This window comes from Phyllobates terribilis, unplaced genomic scaffold (assembly GCF_046119375.1).
Source record: "Phyllobates terribilis strain yellow unplaced genomic scaffold, ASM4611937v1 Scaffold_7__3_contigs__length_470593459, whole genome shotgun sequence".
Taxonomy (NCBI): Eukaryota; Metazoa; Chordata; class Amphibia; order Anura; family Dendrobatidae; genus Phyllobates; species Phyllobates terribilis.
Genome location: NW_027362767.1, coordinates 393,807,985 through 393,829,228, shown reverse-complemented (window position 1 = coordinate 393,829,228; position 21,244 = coordinate 393,807,985). Strand labels below are relative to the sequence as shown.

At 43.2% G+C, this 21,244-nt stretch overlaps 1 protein-coding gene across 1 annotated transcript; it reads right to left on the bottom strand.

Moving 5' to 3' along the window:
• Nucleotides 1-18,837: 18,837 nt before the first annotated feature.
• On the bottom strand, nucleotides 18,838-20,555 carry LOC141153258 (interferon lambda-3-like). The gene is made up of 5 exons (XM_073637964.1): nucleotides 20,415-20,555; nucleotides 19,683-19,760; nucleotides 19,396-19,539; nucleotides 19,190-19,270; nucleotides 18,838-18,927 (listed from the first exon to the last, which is right to left on the bottom strand). The coding sequence occupies exons 1-5, from the start codon at nucleotides 20,553-20,555 to the stop codon at nucleotides 18,838-18,840; spliced, it is 534 nt and encodes a 177-aa protein (XP_073494065.1).
• Nucleotides 20,556-21,244: the final 689 nt, after the last annotated feature.

Genomic DNA, 21,244 nt, shown 5'->3' with positions numbered 1-21,244 from the left:
GGAAAATAATTTGGGCTTTGTAGCAGTGTGCAGCACTGATTCTATTAGGCCATCTATAATAAGCTCCACCAGATTTAAAATTACTAATCATGTTTATCTGTATCTTGACTGGAAAATAATTTGCGCTTTGTAGCAGTGTGCAGCACTGATCCTATTAGGCCATCTATACTAAAGCTTCACCAGATTTAAAATTAATAATAATTTTTAGCTGCATCTAGCCCGGAAAATAATTTTGGGGCTCCGAGATGCGCAAGACACATAAGTGCCTTCTTGCTGCACTACCTGCAGCATGACCCTCATATTGTCAGAATTCGAAGTAATCATGACTACTGGGTTGCCACACTCTTAGATCCCCCAAACTTTTCGATCAACCTTTTCATTTTAATAAAGACCAAAAAAATGGTCATTTTTGAAATTATAAGCATTAGCAGGTTGTTAGAAACTGAAATCAAACAGTTTTCAAATCAAAACTTTATTCTAGGTGATGTTACATTTTCACATAGGACCCCTTGTTCGAAAGGAGCTTCTGAACTCTCTCGTCCATTGAATTTGTCAGGTTTTGGATGGTTTCTGCTTCAATTGTTTTGCATGAGGACAGAATACCCTCCCAGAGCTGTTGCTTAGATGTGAACTGCCTCCCGCCATCATAGACACTCCTTTTAATGATGCTCCAAAGGTTCTGAATGGGGTAGAGGTCAGGGGAGCATGGGGGTCACACCATAAGTTTGTCCCCTTTTATGCCCATATCAGCCAGAGATGCAGATGTTTTATGTGCAGCATGAGATGGTGCATTATCATGCAGAAAAATGATCTTGCTGTGAAATACACGGTTCTTCTTCTTGAACCATGGCAGGAAGTGCTGTTTGAGAAAATCCACATACATTATGGAGTTCATCCTTAGCGCCTTCAGGGATCCTAAAGGGGCCGACAATCTCTCTCCCCATGATTCCAGCCCAAAACATTACTCCACCTCCTCCTTGTTGGCGCTGTAGCCGTGTTTGTGTGGGGTGTCCATCAACCAGCCATCCTCCACTCCATCCATCTGGACCATCGAGCGCTGCATGGCACTCATCCGTGAACAAAACAGTTTTGAAATCAGTCTTCATGTAATGTTTGGCCCACTGGAGCCGTTTCTGCTTGTGTGAAGTAGATAGAGGAGGTCGACAGGATGGCGTATGCACAGCTGCAAACCTCTGAAGGACCCTGCATCTTGTTGTTCGGGGGACGTTGGAGGCACAAGCAGCTTCAAAAACTTGTCTGCTGCTATGACAAGGCTTTTTTGCCGCTGCTCTTTCAACCTGACGTAATTGCCTGTAGGAAAGAGTCCTCAATTTGCCCTTATCAGCACGCACACATGTGTACTGTGAATCAGCTACATACTTCTTGATTGCCAAGACACTTCATCCTGATCATCGCACAATGTTGATTGTAGTCATGCCTTGACCTAAACACTCCACAATTTGTTGCTTCTCAGCAGCCGACACATCCTTTTTCTTTCCCATTTTGGCAGAAAATGTAGGCTGCTTAATAATGTGAGACAGCCTTCTTAAGTAGTCTTGCCTTTCATTGGACACACCTGCCAAACTAATTAGCACAGGTGTCTGCAATTGCTTACAGTGATATAAAGAGCCCTGACACACATCACCATCAATGAGTTTAACTGACAAACAAACAAATTCTTCCCTTATCACTCCTAAACACTTTTTGCATAATTATTTGGAACACAGTGTACATATGCTTTTCCACAAAACACCAGTGGTTCACATAGTGAATCTTACAGTTCTAACTTGCCAACAGTGGTCTGTATGGAGTTGTTCAATAAAGGGCCCAAAATTAAGATAACATAGATGGGAGAGGTCTCTATGAATAGGAATTCCTAAGTATTTGATACCCTGTGAGGGCCAGGCAAAGGGAAAGTTTGACTGGATGGAATCCTATATGGATTTGGGGAGGGAGACATCGAGGGCCTTAGACTTCGCTGCATTGATTTTAAAATTTGACCATGTAACAAAGTGATCTATTTCAGCCATAACAGCATGGATGGATATATGTGATTGAGTGATATATACTAGGACATCATCGGCAAATAGAGAGCACTTGTACTCGGTGCCTCCCACCTCAATCCACCTAATATTGGGGTTATGGCGAATTGATGAGAGCAGGTGCTCCGTCACTAGGATGTATAAGAGAGGGGACAGAGAACATCCCTGCCTTGTCCCATTGGTGATTGTGAAAGGTGATGAAAATGTTCTGACGCGCCCCCTGGGCCTTGGGACACCCAGAGCCGGACCCTTTTTGATGGATGCTGTTGGTTGTAGTCTCCGTGGCGGCAACCCGGTTCCGTGGCTCAGGGCGGTCAAACCAGTGGCGGAACTATTTATGTGGTTTTGATGTTTAAATGTCCGACTACGCCAACCGTGGATTGCGGTCAGAGTGAACCGCCGCTCCAGGGCAGACCGCTGAGGCTGGTGTTGTGGGTGCAGCAGAGCGTAGCATAACTCCCCAAGGGAGGAGTATAGCCTCAGGGCAGTGTATGCGGAGGATGGGGGTGACGGTGCAGGGCAGCAGCAGTAATGACACGGAGTCAGTGATGCAGTCCAGGGCCTTTACTCACAGTTCTTATTATCCATACCACGTCTGCAGGTAACGGCTGCCCACGTCGTACTGTGCTCACCAGGTGAGGGGCTCAGACAACTCCCAGATAACTTTGGAGTGCTTCACAGGACCCCCTTTGTGTGTCCTTTGTCTGGCCTTTCTTACCAACCCTTCTGTCCGGCTGCCTCGGGCCTCCTCTTGGTAAACTTGGCCCCAGGTTCCCTGACCCTATGTGGTGCCTTCCTAGCGGGTGTAGCGAGGGGCTGCGCCACATAAAATGTCACAGCCTCCTGTTTCTAGCTGAGGGTTGTTTCCTGCCTCCACTAGTTTCGGGGACCGGTCTCCCCCTTTGGCCTGACCACTCCACGCAGGTGGATTCGGGCGTGCGGTGGCGACTCGCCCGTCCGCACCCCTGAGATCCCTTCGTTCCTCGTTCCTGGAGCCTTCTCCGCTCCTCTTCCTTCCTTCTCCCTCTTCCAGGCCTGGGCCTCTGTTATTAGGCCCGCCTCCGGAGCAGAGCTCATGCAGAGCCCCTGCTCCCTGCCACTTCTGCTCAGACTTCTCTGCACTGAACTAAGATGGTGCCCACCTTTTATACTCCCTTCTCAATGCACCCAGGAACTGCTTCCTCCCTGCTCCTGCACTACAGGGTTCCCCTTCCTCAGTGTTCCCTCCCCCCACTCCAGCCAGGACAGGGACTGTCGTGCCCATCTCAGGGGCATATTGGTCGCCCTGCCCCACGGCAATGTGGTGTAATGCATGCAGGTGTCGGGTCCTGATCCACACTACATCCTTACCTGAGAGTGAGATATCACACCTGTGGGTGAGGTGCAATACCTCTGTAGCAACCGAGCCCTCAGGGTGCTACAGTTCCATTTATCTTCAGCCTAGGTGACGCATTGCGATACAGGGCCGTGATTTTGGCTATAAAAGGGTCCCCTAGACCCCTACCCCAAGCTTTTTAAGAGAATCATATATGGCGTGCCAGGAGACTCTATGGAATGCTTTCTCAGCATCCAACGAGAGTATCTAATTACAAATTTTTAACTGCATCTAGCCCAGGAAATACTTTGTGCCTAGTAGCAGGGTCTGCTAGTCAGCGGATTATCCCGGCTGTTAAGCAAGCTACACCACCTGTAGTTTGGACACTTCATTTTTTCAAAGGAAATTCTTCGGGACCACGGGATACTCAGTGAAGAGCATCAGGAGGCACCCCAAGGCATAGGGGCTGGGACTGGCAGTAGGATGCCTTGCGGTGGACAGCCGAGCTCGATCCTTATAAAAGCTTTTTAACTGCAGCAGCTTTAGTGGACGCTACTGGACCTGGAATTACGCGGCTGCTGGCATGAGACTTGCCCTCCAATAGATCCTTGTAAATGGATTTAAAGTGTATATATTCAAATTAGAGAGACAATTTAAATTAAAAAGCTTAGAGCTGCCTCCACCACAGGGGGGCTCGCTCGACCCACCAGCGGACAGGCACCAGTATTGGGAGAGGGGGGCTGGCCGTCAGGGTTCACCGCGGCTCTGGCACAAACCCGGCGACACGGAGGTGGCACGGGCAGGAGCGGACTGAACGTGTCGGCTTCTCACTTTTTGGATTTTAGAAGGGCATGACATGCCTATATCTGTGTCTCCCCCTCCTTTTACTCCTCCACCTCTTTTCTTTTCGCATGACTATATGTACTTGTCACTTTTCCATGTGTTAGTTGTGTCTTCTGAGCGGTTTGTCAGCTTTTGGACACCTTTGAAGGTGTTTTCTATGTGTTTCTATGTGTTTTTGTTTGCCTGCCATTGGTTTTAAAGGTGTTCGAAGGTGTTCTACGAACAGTTCGACGAACAGTTCGGCGAACACACGGGTGTTCGACGAACCGAACCGAACTCGAACACTACGGGGGTGGCTCAACACTATTCATGACTACAGAGTTGGGCAATGGCCTGATCTGCAAGGCAGTTTGAGAAATAACATGCATAAGTACGTCCAATCCACAACAAAAAAAACAGCCATAGAGTGTCCGGGAACCTTCCCCCACACTTTTCTTAGCCAGGGCTGCTTTTCGGCAGGGTTGGACGAACCCACCATAAAACCGGAGACTCCTCCGGTGGGCCCTGGCTTCTCCTTCAGGAGAGTTCATAGTGCTGAGGTGAGGCCATGAGGATGATAGAGGCTACTATCTGCTTAGTTTTCTGTTGGAATGCAAGCGCAAATATGCAGCCAGCCACCCACCCACAGGCTGCAATACTAAACTGCCAGATTTCTGGACTGCTGCTTGCACTTGAATTGTGGCCTTTTAGGCTCTTGGAGGTGGAAGCTTTTCACAACCTCATGCCTCATGCCTCTTGTCCATACTCGGTCCCCAGCCATCACTAATTCTCCTGGTGTTGTCTCCGCCTTCTACAAGCGCGGATCCCTGAACATTACTGCTGGTACTTTTCTGTGGAAATTTGCTTTCCTCCTACCAGCCTGGAATATTTCCAGTAAACTATGGTACGACGTCATGGTATTAGCACTGCCCCCAGTAACAGCAGTGATGCCATCCCCAATTTCCTTCTCAGTAATTTAATCTCCAGGTTATTTTATCTCCAGGTAATTTTTTAGTCTTGAGAAAAATATGAAAGGTGAAATCAAACACCAGCTGGACGCAGACTTTTTGAATATCTGTTTGGAGCAGAAAATTATCCCAAATGGTCTGCGGATACATTTTAATAGCACATTTATAGAAGATAAGGAATTTACGGAAAAATGGTGCAATATATTAGATGATTGTTCCTATAACCTTGTGAAACTTAATAGAAAAACGTAATAAGTTGGCACAAAATTTTGCGCCATTATGTGAAAATGATCTTGAAGAACTAGTAAAGTTTAGTTCTTTACCTCTGTATGATGCACTTAATAGGGATACAAATAGAAATTTACAAACTTTTGGAAGCAATTTATTCGAGATGAAGACCAAAAAGGTCCGCAGAGATTTTTTTGATCTAAAAAACCTTGTGAAAAAACATCCGGAGAAACCGAAGCTGGGGTGGAGAGTGACTAAAAATTATGAAGTTCCCACAAAACCAAAAACCTCTGGTCAGGTTAACTCCATCTGAACTGCATTAGAGGTAGACAATGATAGGTTTTTTCAAAAAACAAAATGAAATAGTAAAGGGTTTGCGTACCTTTTACAATTCTAAGACGAATTCTGCCCTCATGAAGGGTTCATTTAAGCCCCGAAGAACCTTTACTGCATTGGAAGCGGGGGCTATTCCAAAAATGAATATTAAAAATACCATGAATAAAAATAATAATAATTTGGAACCAGTGAAACAAAATACTAGAGTCATATCTTCCACTCCAGGTGCGATTTCTCTACCGTTACATAAGAAACGATTTTATGGGGCAGCTAGTGAGGAGACTAGTCCACATAATTCTCAGGGAGATATAATAATTGAGGAGGAAGAGGAATCCAATAATTCACTATTCTCCTTTCTTTCCCCCAATTTAGTAGAGTCTTATAGAAAATCAGAGGAAACAATACGACCCAGTAATAGTATACATAAAAATGTCCGTCCCAAATCCAATTTTAACCCCACTCACCACCGGGACAGCCATTTGGATACTTTTTATGCTTTAGTATCCGAGGAATTTCGGAGATTAAATAGGACTGGAGAAAAAAACATACAAAAAGGGAAAACCGAAAACATGAGTTCTGTAGTAAGAAACAGACTAACAAGGAATAAAAGATCTATTAAAAAACAAATATTTCAAAGGAAGAAAAAGAAGCCCTAATAAAACTAAAGGACAATGAAAAAATCGTGATTAGAGGGGCAGATAAAGGAGGGGGTATTATCATTCAGGACTGAGATGACTATTTGGAGGAAGCATACAATATATTATCGGACGCAAAATATTATAAAAAATTAGATGTTGACCCTTCCGAAAAACATATTGAAAAATATCATAGGTTGATAGACATTGCCTTTAAACAATACATCATAAATAAAAGGGAAAAACGGCTCCTGACTAACAAAATTCCAAATACAGCCCTCTTTTATCACGTGCCAAAGGTGCATACAAACCCTGTGAAACCTCCCGGACGACCGATCATTTTGGGTATACCAGTCAACTGTCGATCTGCACCTACAGGATCTAGTTAGAAAATTACCTTCTTTTCTTCTAGACTCCAGTCAATTAATAAAAGAATGTGAAAATTTTGTATGGGAAGAAGATGACATGTTCATAACCTTAGACTTACATGCTCTCTACTCCAATATTGAACACATGATGGGAATCAATTCAGTTTCACATTATTTGAATGGGATAGTAGATATGCCAGAAAATCAGAGACAATTTTTAATAATGAGTCTAAAATTCATATTGGAACATAACCTTTTTACTTTCCAGGGGCAATTGTATATACAGCGGCTTGGCACAGCGATGGGGACTCTTGTAGCCCCAAGTTTTGCAAATCTTTTCATGGGGTGCTTCGAGTCCTCATCATCCTTGTGTCAACGCCCCTTCTGCAACAATATATTATATTATCGTCGCTATATTGGCGATTTAAGCGTTTTTTGGAAAGGTATTGAAGTTGAAGCTCAAGAATTCATTACGACATTAAATAGGAATGACTGGGGCATTAAGTTTTCTGCACAGGTTAATAAAGAAAAAATAAATTTCCTCGATTTAGAAATATCCCATAAAAATAAAAAAATCAGCACTAAAATGTACTTTAAGAAAACTGATACTAATGGCTTCCTTGATTTTCGGAGCGCACACCATCAAAAATTGAAGCAAAACATTCCTTATAGCCAATTCCGTTGAATTAGGAGAAATAATACAAATAAAGAAGATTATGTGGAGCAATCAAAAATTCTGATCGATAGGTTTACAGATAAGAAATATCCAAAACGATTAATTATGGCAGCATACAGAACTAATCAAGAAAGAACTCAGCAGGAGTGCCTATCTAGGGAGAATAACAAAAATAAGGACGTGGAGGAGGAGATAACTAAGGAACGAGGAGAAAAACCTGAGCAGATAATTAATAAGAATAAGAAAAGAAAAAAAAATGGGTGACAGTATAACTTTATGACCTCTTTTAATCGTAGTAATACGGAGATAAGAAACATTTTAAATAAATAATTGTACTTGTCGAAAAAGGATACATTTTTGAAAAAACTTTTACCAGATAGACCCAATATTACCTTTCGTAGGGGCCAAACAGTGAAGGGTATAATTGCCCCTAGTAATCTCAAAATGACCAAAGATGAGGAACGGGAATGTATGAAGAAAAAAGAAAAAACTAGGATAAATAAAACAGATGCTTTCAAACTGGGTGTCCATCGATGTGGTTCCCGAAAATGTTGTACCTGCAAAATCATCAATCATTTGACTCAGTAAATTACGTTGTACAGTACGGGTTAAACCATAGCAATCACACATAAATTAACGTGTGATAGTGATTTTGTGATATATGTCATTACCTGTGCCTGTGGCCTGCAATACATGGGTCGGACCATCCAGTCCCTACGATCCCGTATGAATGGCCACAGGCACAATTCCGAAAATGTTTTTTTTAAAACAGAGCTTATCTCGGCTCTAATGTTTGAAGCATAATAAAACATTCAATATTTCCGTGAACCCGTTGGAGCAAATACCTGAGAATTGTACTAACAGGGTACAAAATTTAAACCAGAATGAATCATATTGGATCTTCCGTCTGGGTACGCTATACCCAGATGGATTAAATGATATTATAGAGGGTATAAGACATATAAAATAAATATTGACAGGTATATATATATTTTTTATCTATTTATTTTTCTTTTTTTTTACATAAATGAATAAAATATCGAAAAATTGTATTAGAAAATGGCAATAATATGAAGACAGAAAGTGTTTTAAATTTTGTCATAATGTGTATGTTTGTAGGATTTTACATTTCTGTATAAAATCACACTTTTAGTATGTTTAATAACATTTTAAAAGACATTTTATATATGGTAAAACTATATTTATAGTGTTTTTAGAAAAGAAAATACTTTCTGTGTGAAAAAATTTGCTGCGCAAAAAAAAAAAAAATTTTGGTGGAAAAAAACTGTATAAAAGTCATTTAGTATATGGGTTTTGTTAGATTCCTCAGAGTGCAAAATCCTGCATATCTGAGTATCTTGGCGTGTCTGAAAAACAGATCTTTCTGTCCCCACCCAAAATGACAAGCAGGAATATCTGCTATAAAATGTGTGTAGATAGATCTGTTTATATGCATGATGTTATACCTGAGGAAGGCTCAAAGAAGTCGAAACCGGTTGTATTTTAGTTTGAAATAAAAATTATCTTTGAATCCGAATATCAAGTTCCATCATCATCCTTCAGGACCGCATATTGCTGGGAAAAACATTTACAAACAGAAATTTTATTTGGTACACTGAGTGGCTGCTCAAATACATTAGTTTCTCACAAAGTAGCTGAAGATAGAGTGTCAGTATGTGCAAGTTTCTCCAGCCTGTAAGATATTAGAGGGTAAACGGCAGCACATTGGATCAGTAGTTAGCACTGAAGCCTTGCAGCTCTGGGATCCTGGGTTCAAATCCCAGCAAGGACAACATCTGCAAGGACTTTTTGTGTTCTCCCCATGTTTGTGTGGGTTTCCACCTCAGTAAAAAAGCAGCCATAGTGTGTCCGGGAACCTTCCCACACACTTTTCTTAGCCAGAACTGCTTCTCGGCAGGGTTGGACGGTCCCACCAGAGAATCCTCTGGTGTGCCCTTGCTTCTACCTCAGGAGAGTTCAAGATAGCGCTAACTTTGCAGGTGCTATGGGGCTCTTGAGAGGGGTAGAAAGGTGAACCCTCAGAATCAAATCCTCTGGTGAGCACAATGTTTTTCAATATGAAACATCTTCTCAGTGGGAGTTGTATTTCACAGCCATATCCGTTAGCTCGGTGAAAGGACTGGCAGAGAGGGAAACTGTATTTACTCCGGCTGTCATTTCTCCATCACCAGGTTACACCCATTGTCGCACACGACCATGCCTGGCTGTATGTTCAGCAGTGAGAGCCACAGATGAAGCTGCTGTGTTACAGCTTTCAACAACTCTGCAGCGATGGAGGAGGAGGTGCAGGAGCTGAACAATGTGATTACATTGAGGTTACATTGGTGACTCTGTTTTTATACTGAGGAAAAAGACCCAATTGTTTTTTTTTTTTACGTTATTTTTTAAGGCAAACGCATTCCCCCGGAAATGTAATTTTAACATTTTACAACCTTATCTGGCAATGTGGTGTGTGACACATCATCAGACACATCCTGTTTCATTGATGATGGAGAGTCTCTGAAAGACACATAGAGCAGGGCCACAGTAACGAGTATGACATGTTCCCATTAGAAAGCAGAGAGTCTGCTATACAGTTACAGGGTATGCAGTGAGGCATACCAAGTGCTCCTGACAACCCCAACCCCTGACAACCCAAACAGCAGTAAAACATGGATTTTCTGAATATAAGCCTAGTGATCCAACATGTGGCAATCCGGATGTTGGCTATTGTAGCCCCCTGGGACAAATGCCTTCATGGGGTATGATATCAAATAACACCGGTTATATCGATTTGGTACATAAATTAGTATTACAGCACTCTGCTTTTTGGGACCTGCCATCAACCACATATTGGGTCTGTGGGAATAATGCATACAAATGGCTCCCAGTTGGAGTAGGGGGGACTTGTACGTTGGCCCGGCTAACTCCAGCCACTTATCTTATTCCCCATAGTAAAGTAAATATGAGAGCCATCCCTCTTCATACCATCTATAAACGTGCTAAGGACAACAACCAACGCCCATCAGGAAGACCTCATTTAGTACAAATGAGTATACCCAATAAGATAGCCAGTGCTGTCTTCCTCTTCCCTATGGTTACACAAATGTGGGACAAATTAGTGGAAGTCACTGACTACTTAGATGACCAGATTTGTAGTATATTGGAAGTAATTAATACTACTGTTGCAGTGCAGAATCAACTTATTATTGTAGCTAATCAACTTACTTTAGTGCTGGACTATTTGACAGCAGCTCAAGGAGGGATGTGTCAGGTTTTCGGCCCAGCCTGTTGTCACTATATTGACCCCGACTCTACCATATGGTTAAAGACTAAAATGGAAGACATTAGGAAACTCAGGGAAGAATATAACAAACATAACAAATTGACCAAAGACAATTGGTGGTCTGATACGTTTTCCTTTTTAAATCCTGCTAATTGGTTTAGAGGGATTGGTGGATGGATTGCTGGAATATTACAAGGAGTGTTGCATATTGCTGCTTGCATCTTGTTAATATATGTCTTACTTAAACTAGTCTTTTATTGTATCCCAATTTGCATGAGGAAAACCTGCCAGTCATCTGAGAGCAAGGAGGACGCTGTCAACCAACATCCAGTGATACTATACACGGACCTCCCAGATGTAACCAGCATTGAGGACCTGGACGACAAGGGAATGATGACCTTTACCCGCTTGCCCCGACCAACCTCACGTCTGAATATCAGAGGTTTATGATTATATCAATGGACAAGGGGGGATGGACATGCCGCGACGGCCTCAATTGGTAACAAGGGCACTAATTGAGTGAAGACCAATGTCCCTCAGGCTCAAACCATGACCCTGGGAAAGCACCTCTATTGTTGATAATAACATCATTTTTAGGGGGGAAATGTAAAGGACATATTAATATTCATGCTATCCAAGTGTAAAGGACATATTGATACTCGTGCTATAGCAACTCCATTTTGTCTGCTTGCTTCAAAATCATGTTATTATACTCTTTGCATAACATACATTCTTTCCTTCTTTCCTCTTGATTCACAAGTGTAGCGTCTGCGTCCCTACCTCCTGCTAGGCAGGGACGCCGTTCCCCTCACCTCTCCGCTCATGCCCGGCGGCTTCCTCCCACTCTGCTGGCAGCACGTGCTGCTTCCTGGCCACTGTGCTTAGGGCGCGCGCGCTCCCCCTCTCTTAAAGGGGCCGCGCGCGCCGTCCTAAGGAGTCCCCGGCCAATGGCCGGAGGATCTCACCATATATAAGGCACCTCCTCCAAAATGGAGGTGCCCGAGCAATGTTGTTGCAAAGCCTTTCAACTCTGCTTCAGCCCTCAGGTCCCGTTACCAGTTACCTGCCAGTTACCTGCCAGTCACCTGCCAGTCACCTGCCAGATTCCTGCCTGTTACTTATCTATCTGCGGTACGACAGTCTGCCTACCAGCCCTGCCAGTCTGTCTATGGATCAGTCTGCCTGCTCACCTGGGAGCGCTCACCTACTACCTGTCTGCTAGCCTACCTGGAGGCTCCGCCGTCACGTGCTGTGACCACCTGCCTGTCCAGAGACTCTTGCCAGCTCACCTGGGAGCGCTCACCTGCTACCTGCCTGTTAGCCTCTTTGGAAGTGCATTAAGGTGAAGGTGAAGAGGTATTTGGGAATCCTGCAGAAAATACCTGTGTGAATTGCGTTTGCGAGTGTGAACGAGCTGCGTGTGTCCGGAGCGTAAGTGCGAACGAAAGTAAGTGTGTGACTTGTTTTTCAGTGACTTTGGATTCAGGGAGTTTGGAAGGGAGGACTTAGGACTGAATTGCTGACTGTATTTCATCTTTCTTTACTTTACTTTTCACTTAATTAATCCACCTGACCTACTTATCTGATTCCCCCGTCCATACTTGATGCTTAATTGATCCCCCGTCCATACTTTACTGATCCCCCGCCGATATCTAATTGATACACTTGCACATCCCTAATTGATCCCCGTCCATACACCTATATATAAATAATTGTGTTTTGTACTTGTATATATATACTGACTGTATCCCCATATTTAGAATGACGTCCATTTTGGCCGGAGCCGTGCAGTGTACATCTTGCGCAATGTATGCATTCCGTGAGCAACCGCTCGAGGATCCATACTGCTGCGAGAGATGTGAGCATATCGTGCACTTGGAAGCCCAAATTCTGGATCTAAGTGCTCAGATAGCGGTACTGAGGAGCATAGACAACATGGAACGGAGTTTGCTGCTCACCGAGCAGACACTCAATGGGTCAATACTGGGGGTGGAGCATAGAGGGGAAGTGCAGGCTGAACAGGCAGGGAGCTGGATAACAGTTAGGAGGGATAGAGGGAAGAAGTATAGGAAGGCTGGTTCAGAACCGGCATTATTGGAGCACGACAGATCCTCTGACTGCCGGGGGAGTGTATGCTCCAGTAATGAGGGGGAGGGGGGAAGTGTAGGGCAGGCAAGACAGGTTCTGGTAGTGGGTGACTCTATTATTAGGGGGACAGACAGGGCAATCTGTCACAAAGACCGGGATCGCCGAACGGTGTGCTGCCTCCCTGGCGCTCGAGTCCGGCACATCGCGGATCGGGTTGACAGGTTACTGGGTGGGGCTGGCGAAGACCCAGCGGTCATGGTCCACATCGGCACAAATGACAAAGTGAGTGGTAGATGGAGGGTCCTTAAAAATGATTTCAGGGACCTAGGTAGGAAGCTTAGGGCAAGGACCTCCAAGGTAGTTTTCTCAGAAATACTACCAATCCCGCGAGCCACACAGGAGCGCCAACGGGAAGTTAGGGAGGTGAATAAGTGGCTAAAGAGTTGGTGCAAGGCAGAAGGGTTTGGGTTCATGGAGAACTGGGCCGACTTCGCGGTCGGCTACATGCTCTACCGTAGGGACGGGCTGCACCTCAATGGGGAGGGTGCAGCGGTGCTGGGGAAGAAGATGGCTAATAGGTTGGAGGAGTTTTTAAACTAGAGACGGGGGGGGGAACCAAGGAAATAGGTGGGATGTGAGGCAAGCAAGGGGGAAGGGGAGAAGTGAATATAATGAGGGTGGAGAGGGGGGTGGGGATAGTACAGTTAGATCGTTAGAGAAGAATAGGATGCTAAATAACCCCAAAGTTTTATCTTGCATGCTGACCAACGCAAGAAGCCTGACCAATAAGGCGGATGAGCTGCAGGCGCTTATATCGGAGGAGAGGTATGACATCGTAGGTATAACAGAGACTTGGCTAGACGATAGCTACGACTGGGCGGTAAATTTATTTGATTATAGTTTATTTAGAAGGGACCGGAAACAGGGGAAAGGCGGAGGAGTCTGCTTATATGTAAAGTCATGTCTAAAACCCAGACTAAGGGAAGATATAGGAGAGGGAGAAGAGGGGGTCGAGTCCATGTGGGTAGAGATAGAGGGAACTAAAAATAATAATAAAATATTACTGGGGGTCTGCTATAAGCCACCCAATATAACAGAGGAGAATGAGAATCTGCTATTAGGACAAATAGACAAAGTAGCAAAACATAATGAAGTGATTGTAATGGGGGATTTCAACTACCCGGATATTGACTGGGAAACAGAAACCTGTAGATCTCAGAAAGGAAAAAGGTTCTTGACAAATATTAAGGATAATTATCTCTCCCAACTAGTGCAGGAACCAACGAGAGGGAAGGCCGTGTTGGACTTAATATTGACTAATAGGCCTGATAGAATAACTGAGGTACAGATAGGGGGGCACCTAGGTAATAGCGACCATAATATTATCGACTTCAAAATGCCCTTCAGTAGGGTTATCAATAAGGGAACAATAAAAACATTAAACTTTAGGAGGGCGAAGTTTGATCAGCTGAAAGAAAGCCTTCAACTTATTGACTGGGACAAAGTTCTTAATCAAAGGAATACGAATAGTAAATGGGAAACCTTCAAAAGAATTCTGAATACTCAGTGCGAGAGATATATACCGTATGGGAATAAAAGGGCCAGAAATAAGAGGAAACCAATATGGTTGAACAAGAACGTAAAGGGGGCGTTAAATAGCAAAAAAGAGGCATTCAAGAGATTAAAACAGGAAAACAGTAAGGAGGCACTAATGTATTACAAGGAAAAAACGAGAACCTGTAAAAAACAAATAAAAATAGCGAAGGAGGAAACAGAGAGACGTATTGCTAGGGAAAGTAGATCAAATCCCAAACTGTTCTTTACGTATATAAATAGTAAAAGGATTAAATCGGATAATATTGGACCGATAAAAAGTGAGGAAGGCAAAATCATAGAGAAAGATGAGGATAAAGCTAATCTATTAAATAATTTTTTTCGACAACTTTCACAAAGGAAATCGAACTAACAGGAGAAATGAGAAGTGACAAACTTAATCCTCCACTAAGTATGACAAATCTAACCCAAGCTGGGGTACAGAAACGCCTCAGTAACATTAAAATAAACAAATCACCAGGGCCTGATGGCATACACCCACGGGTACTAAGGGAACTAAGTAATGTGATAGACAGACCGTTATATCTTATATTTAAGGACTCTGTTGAGACTGGGTCTGTGCCACTTGATTGGCGACAGGCGAATGTAGTGCCAATATTCAAAAAGGGAGCGAAAAGTGACGCCGGAAACTATCGGCCGGTGAGTCTGACGTCCGTTGTGGGCAAAAGTTTTGAAAGCTTCATTAAAGAGGCAATTACGGAGCATCTTGATGCTAATAATCTTTTAATCCCGAACCAACATGGATTCATGAGGAATCGCTCCTGCCAAACAAACCTGATTGACTTCTACGAGGAGGTTAGCTCTCGAGTAGATCAGGGGGAACCAGTGGATGTCGTGTATCTCGACTTCTCAAAAGCGTTCGATAGCGTGCCACATAATAGGTTGGTATACAAAATGAGAATGATGGGGCTGGGGGAAAATGTCTGCAAGTGGGTAGCTAACTGGCTAAAGGATAGAAGGCAGAGGGTGGTTATAAATGGAATATACTCAGAATGGGTAAGCGTCACTAGTGGGGTACCACAGGGGTCTGTACTAGGCCCAATGTTATTTAATATCTTTATTAACGACATAGTCAACGGGATAAATAGTAAAATATCAATATTTGCAGATGACACAAAGTTATGTAAAACAATTAATACAAAAGAGGACAATGCAGACCTACAGAGGGATTTGGATAAGCTGGGTAGGTGGAGCATTAAATGGCAAATGAGGTTTAACGAGGAGAAATGTAAGGTCATACATATGGGAAGGAAAAATGGAAGTCACCAGTACTCACTGAATGGGAAATCATTGGGGAATTCAGAGATGGAGAAGGACTTGGGCATCTTGATTGATAGCAAACTAAATTGGAGTGCCCAAAGTCAGGCCGCTGCTGTAAGGGCAAACAGGGTAATTGGATGTATCAGAAGAGGTATAGCTGCAAAGGATGAGAACATTGTTCTTCCACTGTACAAAGCACTGGTCAGACCACACTTGGAATACTGTGCTCAGTTATGGGCCCCAATATATAGAAAGGATATAAATGAGCTTGAAAAGGTACAAAGGAGGGCAACAAAATTAATAAAGGGAATGGAGGGACTGCAATACCCAGAGAGGTTGGCAAAACTAGGACTATTCAGCCTGGAAAAGAGAAGGTTGAGGGGGGACATAATAAATGTGTACAAATATGTTAGGGGACAGTATAGAGATCTTGCCCAGGATTTGTTCAAAAGGAGGGATATTACAGTAACAAGAGGGCATTCACTAAGACTGGAAGAGAAAAGGTTTCAGCACCAGCATAGGAAGGGGTTCTTTACGGTAAGCAGTGAGAATATGGAATTCACTGAGTGAGGAGACGGTAATGTCGGATTCACTACACCAGTTCAAGCGGGGACTGGATGCATTTCTAGATACCAGGCAGATTTCAGCATATACTTAAAAATAAAATAAAATAGTAGGTTGATACAGGGATTTATTCTGACTGCTGGTTTCAGATTCGGGAGGGAATTTTTCCTCAGGTGAAGATTGGCCAAATCATTTGGGGTTTTTGCCCTCCTCTGGATCAACTTTAGCAATAACAGAACTAACAGGTCGAACTTGATGGACGCAAGTCTTTATTCGGCTTTACAAACTATGTTACTATGTTAGCCTACCTGGAGGCTCCGCCGTCACGTGCTGTGACCATCTGCCCATCCTGAGACTCTTGCCTGCTCACCTGGGAGCGCTCACCTGCTACCTGCCTGTTAGCCTACCTGGAGGCTCTGCCGTCACCTGCCGTGACCACCTGCCTGTTCAGAGACTCTTGCCCGCTCACCTGGGAGCGCTCACCTGCTACCTGCCTGCTAGCCTACCTGGAGGCTCTGCCGTCACGTGCCGTGACCACCTGCCTGTCCAGAGACTCTTGCCCGCTCACCTGGGAGCGCTCCTCTGCTACCTGCCTGCTAGCCTACCTGGAGCCGTCACTTGCTGTGACCACCGGCCTGTCCAGAGACTCTTGCCCGCTCACCTGGGAGCGTCCACCTGCTACCTGCCTGATAGCCTACCTGGAGGCTCTGCCGTCACTTGCCGTGACCACCCGCCAGTCAAGAGACTGTCCCCGTCTCTTGCCGTGACCTCCTGCCCTTCTACCCAGAGACTGTCCCCGTCACCTGCCGTGTCCTCCTGCCCTTCTACCCAGAGACTGTCCCCGTCACTAGCCGTGACTACCTGCCTGCCTTCCCTGGGAGCCACCCGCTTCCTTACAAGGACTGCCCCCTTGTATAGTTGCTCAGAGGTTCCACCTCCCAGACCCGTTACAACAAGCAACTTTCCCACACTAACCTTTTCTCTCAGGAACATTCTATGAGACACCCTGCTCCTGTTATCTAGATAGTCTGAACCAGGATATACGACCTTGTAACTTTCCACCATGCACCGAACTACCGATAATATGACCATATGTGTATTTCCGTATTAATTGTACTAACATTGGTTCAAGCTTGTAGTATGCGTGTAGGTGATTGGACATTAATGAACTCAAAACAATATAAAATGCTAAGTAGAAATAAACGGGATTAGAAATTCTTTAATTCCCCCCATACAGAGCTTTGCCTCGGTCTGGTTTTCTATTGGATTGCAATCAACCGTGTAAAATAATTTGACACTCACTTGGTCAACTGTGAAGGGTCATTACTGCCCTCCCTCAACACTCTAATACAGACTCTGCCTGCTGCACTCCTGATGCAGACTCTGCCTGCTGCATTCCTGATGCAGACTCTGAATGCTGCACTCTGATACAGACTCTGCCTGCTGCACTCTGATACAGTCTGTCCTACTGAGTCCAGCTGCTGCACATGCATTGATCTGTCCTGGAGTGGCACGTGACGTTCTTCGAGAGCCAAGTCTAACCTCTCCATCAGAGGCTCTAGTGAACAGTCTGGTGCTCGTTTAGTCACGCCCCTCCAGGCTCTCCGGGGTCCGTGGCACAGTGGTTCCACAAACCACATCCGTGACAGTGCGCCCTCGCAGGCAGGGTCCTCTCTCCTGTTGTACCAGTCGGTGACCCCTTTTGACATGTAAAGCGCAACTGAATAAATGTTGCTGTCACAGTAATAATAATAATAGTACTTGTACTCTGGGTCAATTGATGGCACTTTCTGGTGTCTACAACTAATTTGATGTGTTTTGGCAGCTTTTGGTCCCGTTTCTAGTTGTTGTATATGCATTTTTTTGGTCCCCACATTGACTCCTATGGGATTCGGAAATGTTCGATGAACATTCGGCGAATAAATTCGGGGAATATCAATTTGTTCGGCGAATTTTTCCGAACCGAGCATTGAAATGTTCGCTCATGCCTAATGTTGACATGAAATAGAGGATTTTGTTTTAAATGAGAATCATTATGTTTGGAGAAAGAAAAACACTGTGTTATACCATATAAACTTCATACAATCTGTAAAACATGGTAGTGGTAGTTTTGTTGCATCTCGGCTTGGACAGATTATCATCATTGATAGAACAGTGAATTCTGAATTCTACCAGCAAATTGTAAAGGAAATTGTCAGAAAATTTGCCCAAGAGCTGAATCTCAAGTTATACTTTTGTTACATAAAAAAATATAATTTTATTCAGCAGAAAACCAGAATAGACATAAATACAATAACATACATTAATAATTATATCATATGTATTAATATAAATATTAATAAATATATATTTAAAAATATAAATAACATTTATATATTATTCATGTTAAAGAAAGTTCATAGAGGGAAGTTCTTGATTTTTAGCTCGTATTTTGACGCTCCTCGACAGGTGACTGAAGATCCACTTCTAGCGTGAACTTATTGGGGTTAACATGTATTTTCTTTATCAGTTCTTCACAATGATCATGAATCATAGGAGAAAAGGAAGGGAATTATTGGTGATTCGCTTGGAGGGTGTTCTACTGTTTGAAGAATATCTTGTAGATTTGTGTTTCTTCTTTAAAGCCTCTTTGTGGTTACTTCCCATGAGCCCAGCATCCAATATCTTCCACCACTAATGTAATGAGACTGTGTAACACAGCCTCCTCGAGACATTGTGGAGATGCCTACAAAATAATATATTGTGATTATTATGTATGTTGGGAATTCACCATTAATAAAAAGTATTTTCTTCGTGTTATCTCCTCTGTCTGACATCTACGTTTTTTTTTCTTCCTTTTGTCTTATCTGTGTAGTACAGATCATTGAAAAATATGATGTCCTCTAGTTATGAGCAGGACTTCATCTACTGTATATGTCCAGGGTCAATTATTTGCTTCACTATGGAGGACAGGATCATACTTCTGCTTGTTACTATAAGATACTTACCTCTTTCACAAAGTGGTGGAGATGGTGCAGCCATGGCCTCAGCTTCTCAGAAGGTGTTTTACTGTGTCCTGGTGATTCTCTCTGAATACATAATATACAAGATGAAGATAAGTTATGGGTCAATAAGTATAGTATTAGCAGCACGACAACATCAAAGCATAAACTTTGAAAATAATAAAGATAAAGAGTGGACCACGTGGACTTACACAGAGCAGAAGATCATCTCTGATTTTGAGGAACATCCCAAGTGACTGTGATTCCAGATCAGGTACAGCAGATATGGACAGATTCGCCAGAACCTCTGTAGTTATAGTAACTCGCTCTAAGGTCAGAATCAGACGATCATTGGCCTGAAGAAAGAAAAAAGCAAAATATGTGGATTAGAATGGTTCCTCAAGTATATTATTAATTAAGAAGGATTTTATTTCACAGAACTGTTATGGAAGAAAGTGATGTACAGTACAGTAGAAGAGAATGCCAGATATGTACTTACCATTAGGTCACATACAGATGGCTTGTGTCTCACCATTCTTCTGTAGCATTTGATTGCACTGGTGGACATGTTCTTCTCCTGTAGACAGATGGAGCAGAATTTGTTGAAGCTTTACATCACATAAAGTACATTGAATATAAATTAAGTCATTCAGAATATCTTCCTGTATAGTGTGACTATTGATGTTAATTATACAGAAGTCAGGAACCCACTGTTAATGCTTTTACTCATCATGGACTAGACCAATGGCAGTACCAATTACTTAATTTAACCAACCCTATTACATTATTAAAAACCACCATATAATATAAATATCTACTTGAAAATAGGAGATCAATTCCTTTACAGATTTCTATTACAGGTTGCTTTCACATTGTGCTTATCTTCACGTTCATCGGTCCTTTCAGGACCTGCATCTGAACCCCCCTGAAAAACGGGATTGAGACGTCTGCACCAACAGGGTCATAGACTATAATGGTGCTGGCAGAGCAAACATGAACTCTGATGTGTATCACTTTCAGGCATATACGCCTACTGGAGGCGGACACTCAGATGTAGTAGACTGGTTCTGGGTGTCTGACTTCTATTTTAAGGGGGAGTTCAAACGCAAGCCCCGACTGGACCCACAAGCGTGAAGATAAGAGCAATGTGAAAGCACCCTTAATTCCTGACTTCTGACTCTGGATGTACAGTAAATCTATAAAAAAATATATAAGCAATTTCTCTCCTTACATGTTCATTCTGCAGTTGTTTGATGACCCTGATGTCAGCGGAAGATACTGATAGATATCTGGACATTGGACAGCGTCTTTTGTGTGGATGTCCGGTCACTGCTATAAGAACAATACTGAAGACCACCAATCTGATGTCCATGGCTGGAGTATTTGTGGGGATCTGGAGAATTTATTCTCTTCCTATGAATCTGTGTATACAATAATAAAACATAGAACATGATTTTTGCACATAAACTCATTATGCAAATGTCCATTGTGTTGCTATTCTGCATATACACCCAGGAGAAGATGCTCACCTGCTCGGTTGACTTGCGTTTCTCTGCTGCTCTCAGCTCTGTTTCTTGTCTTCCCATGTTTCTCCTTTTATATTTCAGTCTCCAGGAGAAATCTTCTTTTTACGTTCAGAATTGAAATGACATGAGTAAAGTGTCTACAGCAATGGGAATTTATTACAACTTTCAGTTTCCTTAGTATGCAGGTAAGAATGTAATGACAGGTAACGGGGAGGAGACTCCTCCACTACTACAGGTGACAGGAGGAATCCCTGCTGTAATCAGAGGGATTATATTTAACAACGCGAGGAAGTTACCGAGTGATGGGAAAATTGTTAATATATAGAGTCGTTTAATCTGTATTCATAGAATGTTAGAGTTGGAAGGGACCTCCAGGGTCATCGTATCCAACCCCCTGCTCGATTATTAAATGTAATATCTCTGTATAAAGCAGGGATTCCTCCTGTCACCTGTAGTAGTGGAGGAGTCTCCTCCCACTTACCTGACGTTATCTTCCTAGCTACATACTAAAGGAAACTGAAAGTTGTAAGGATTT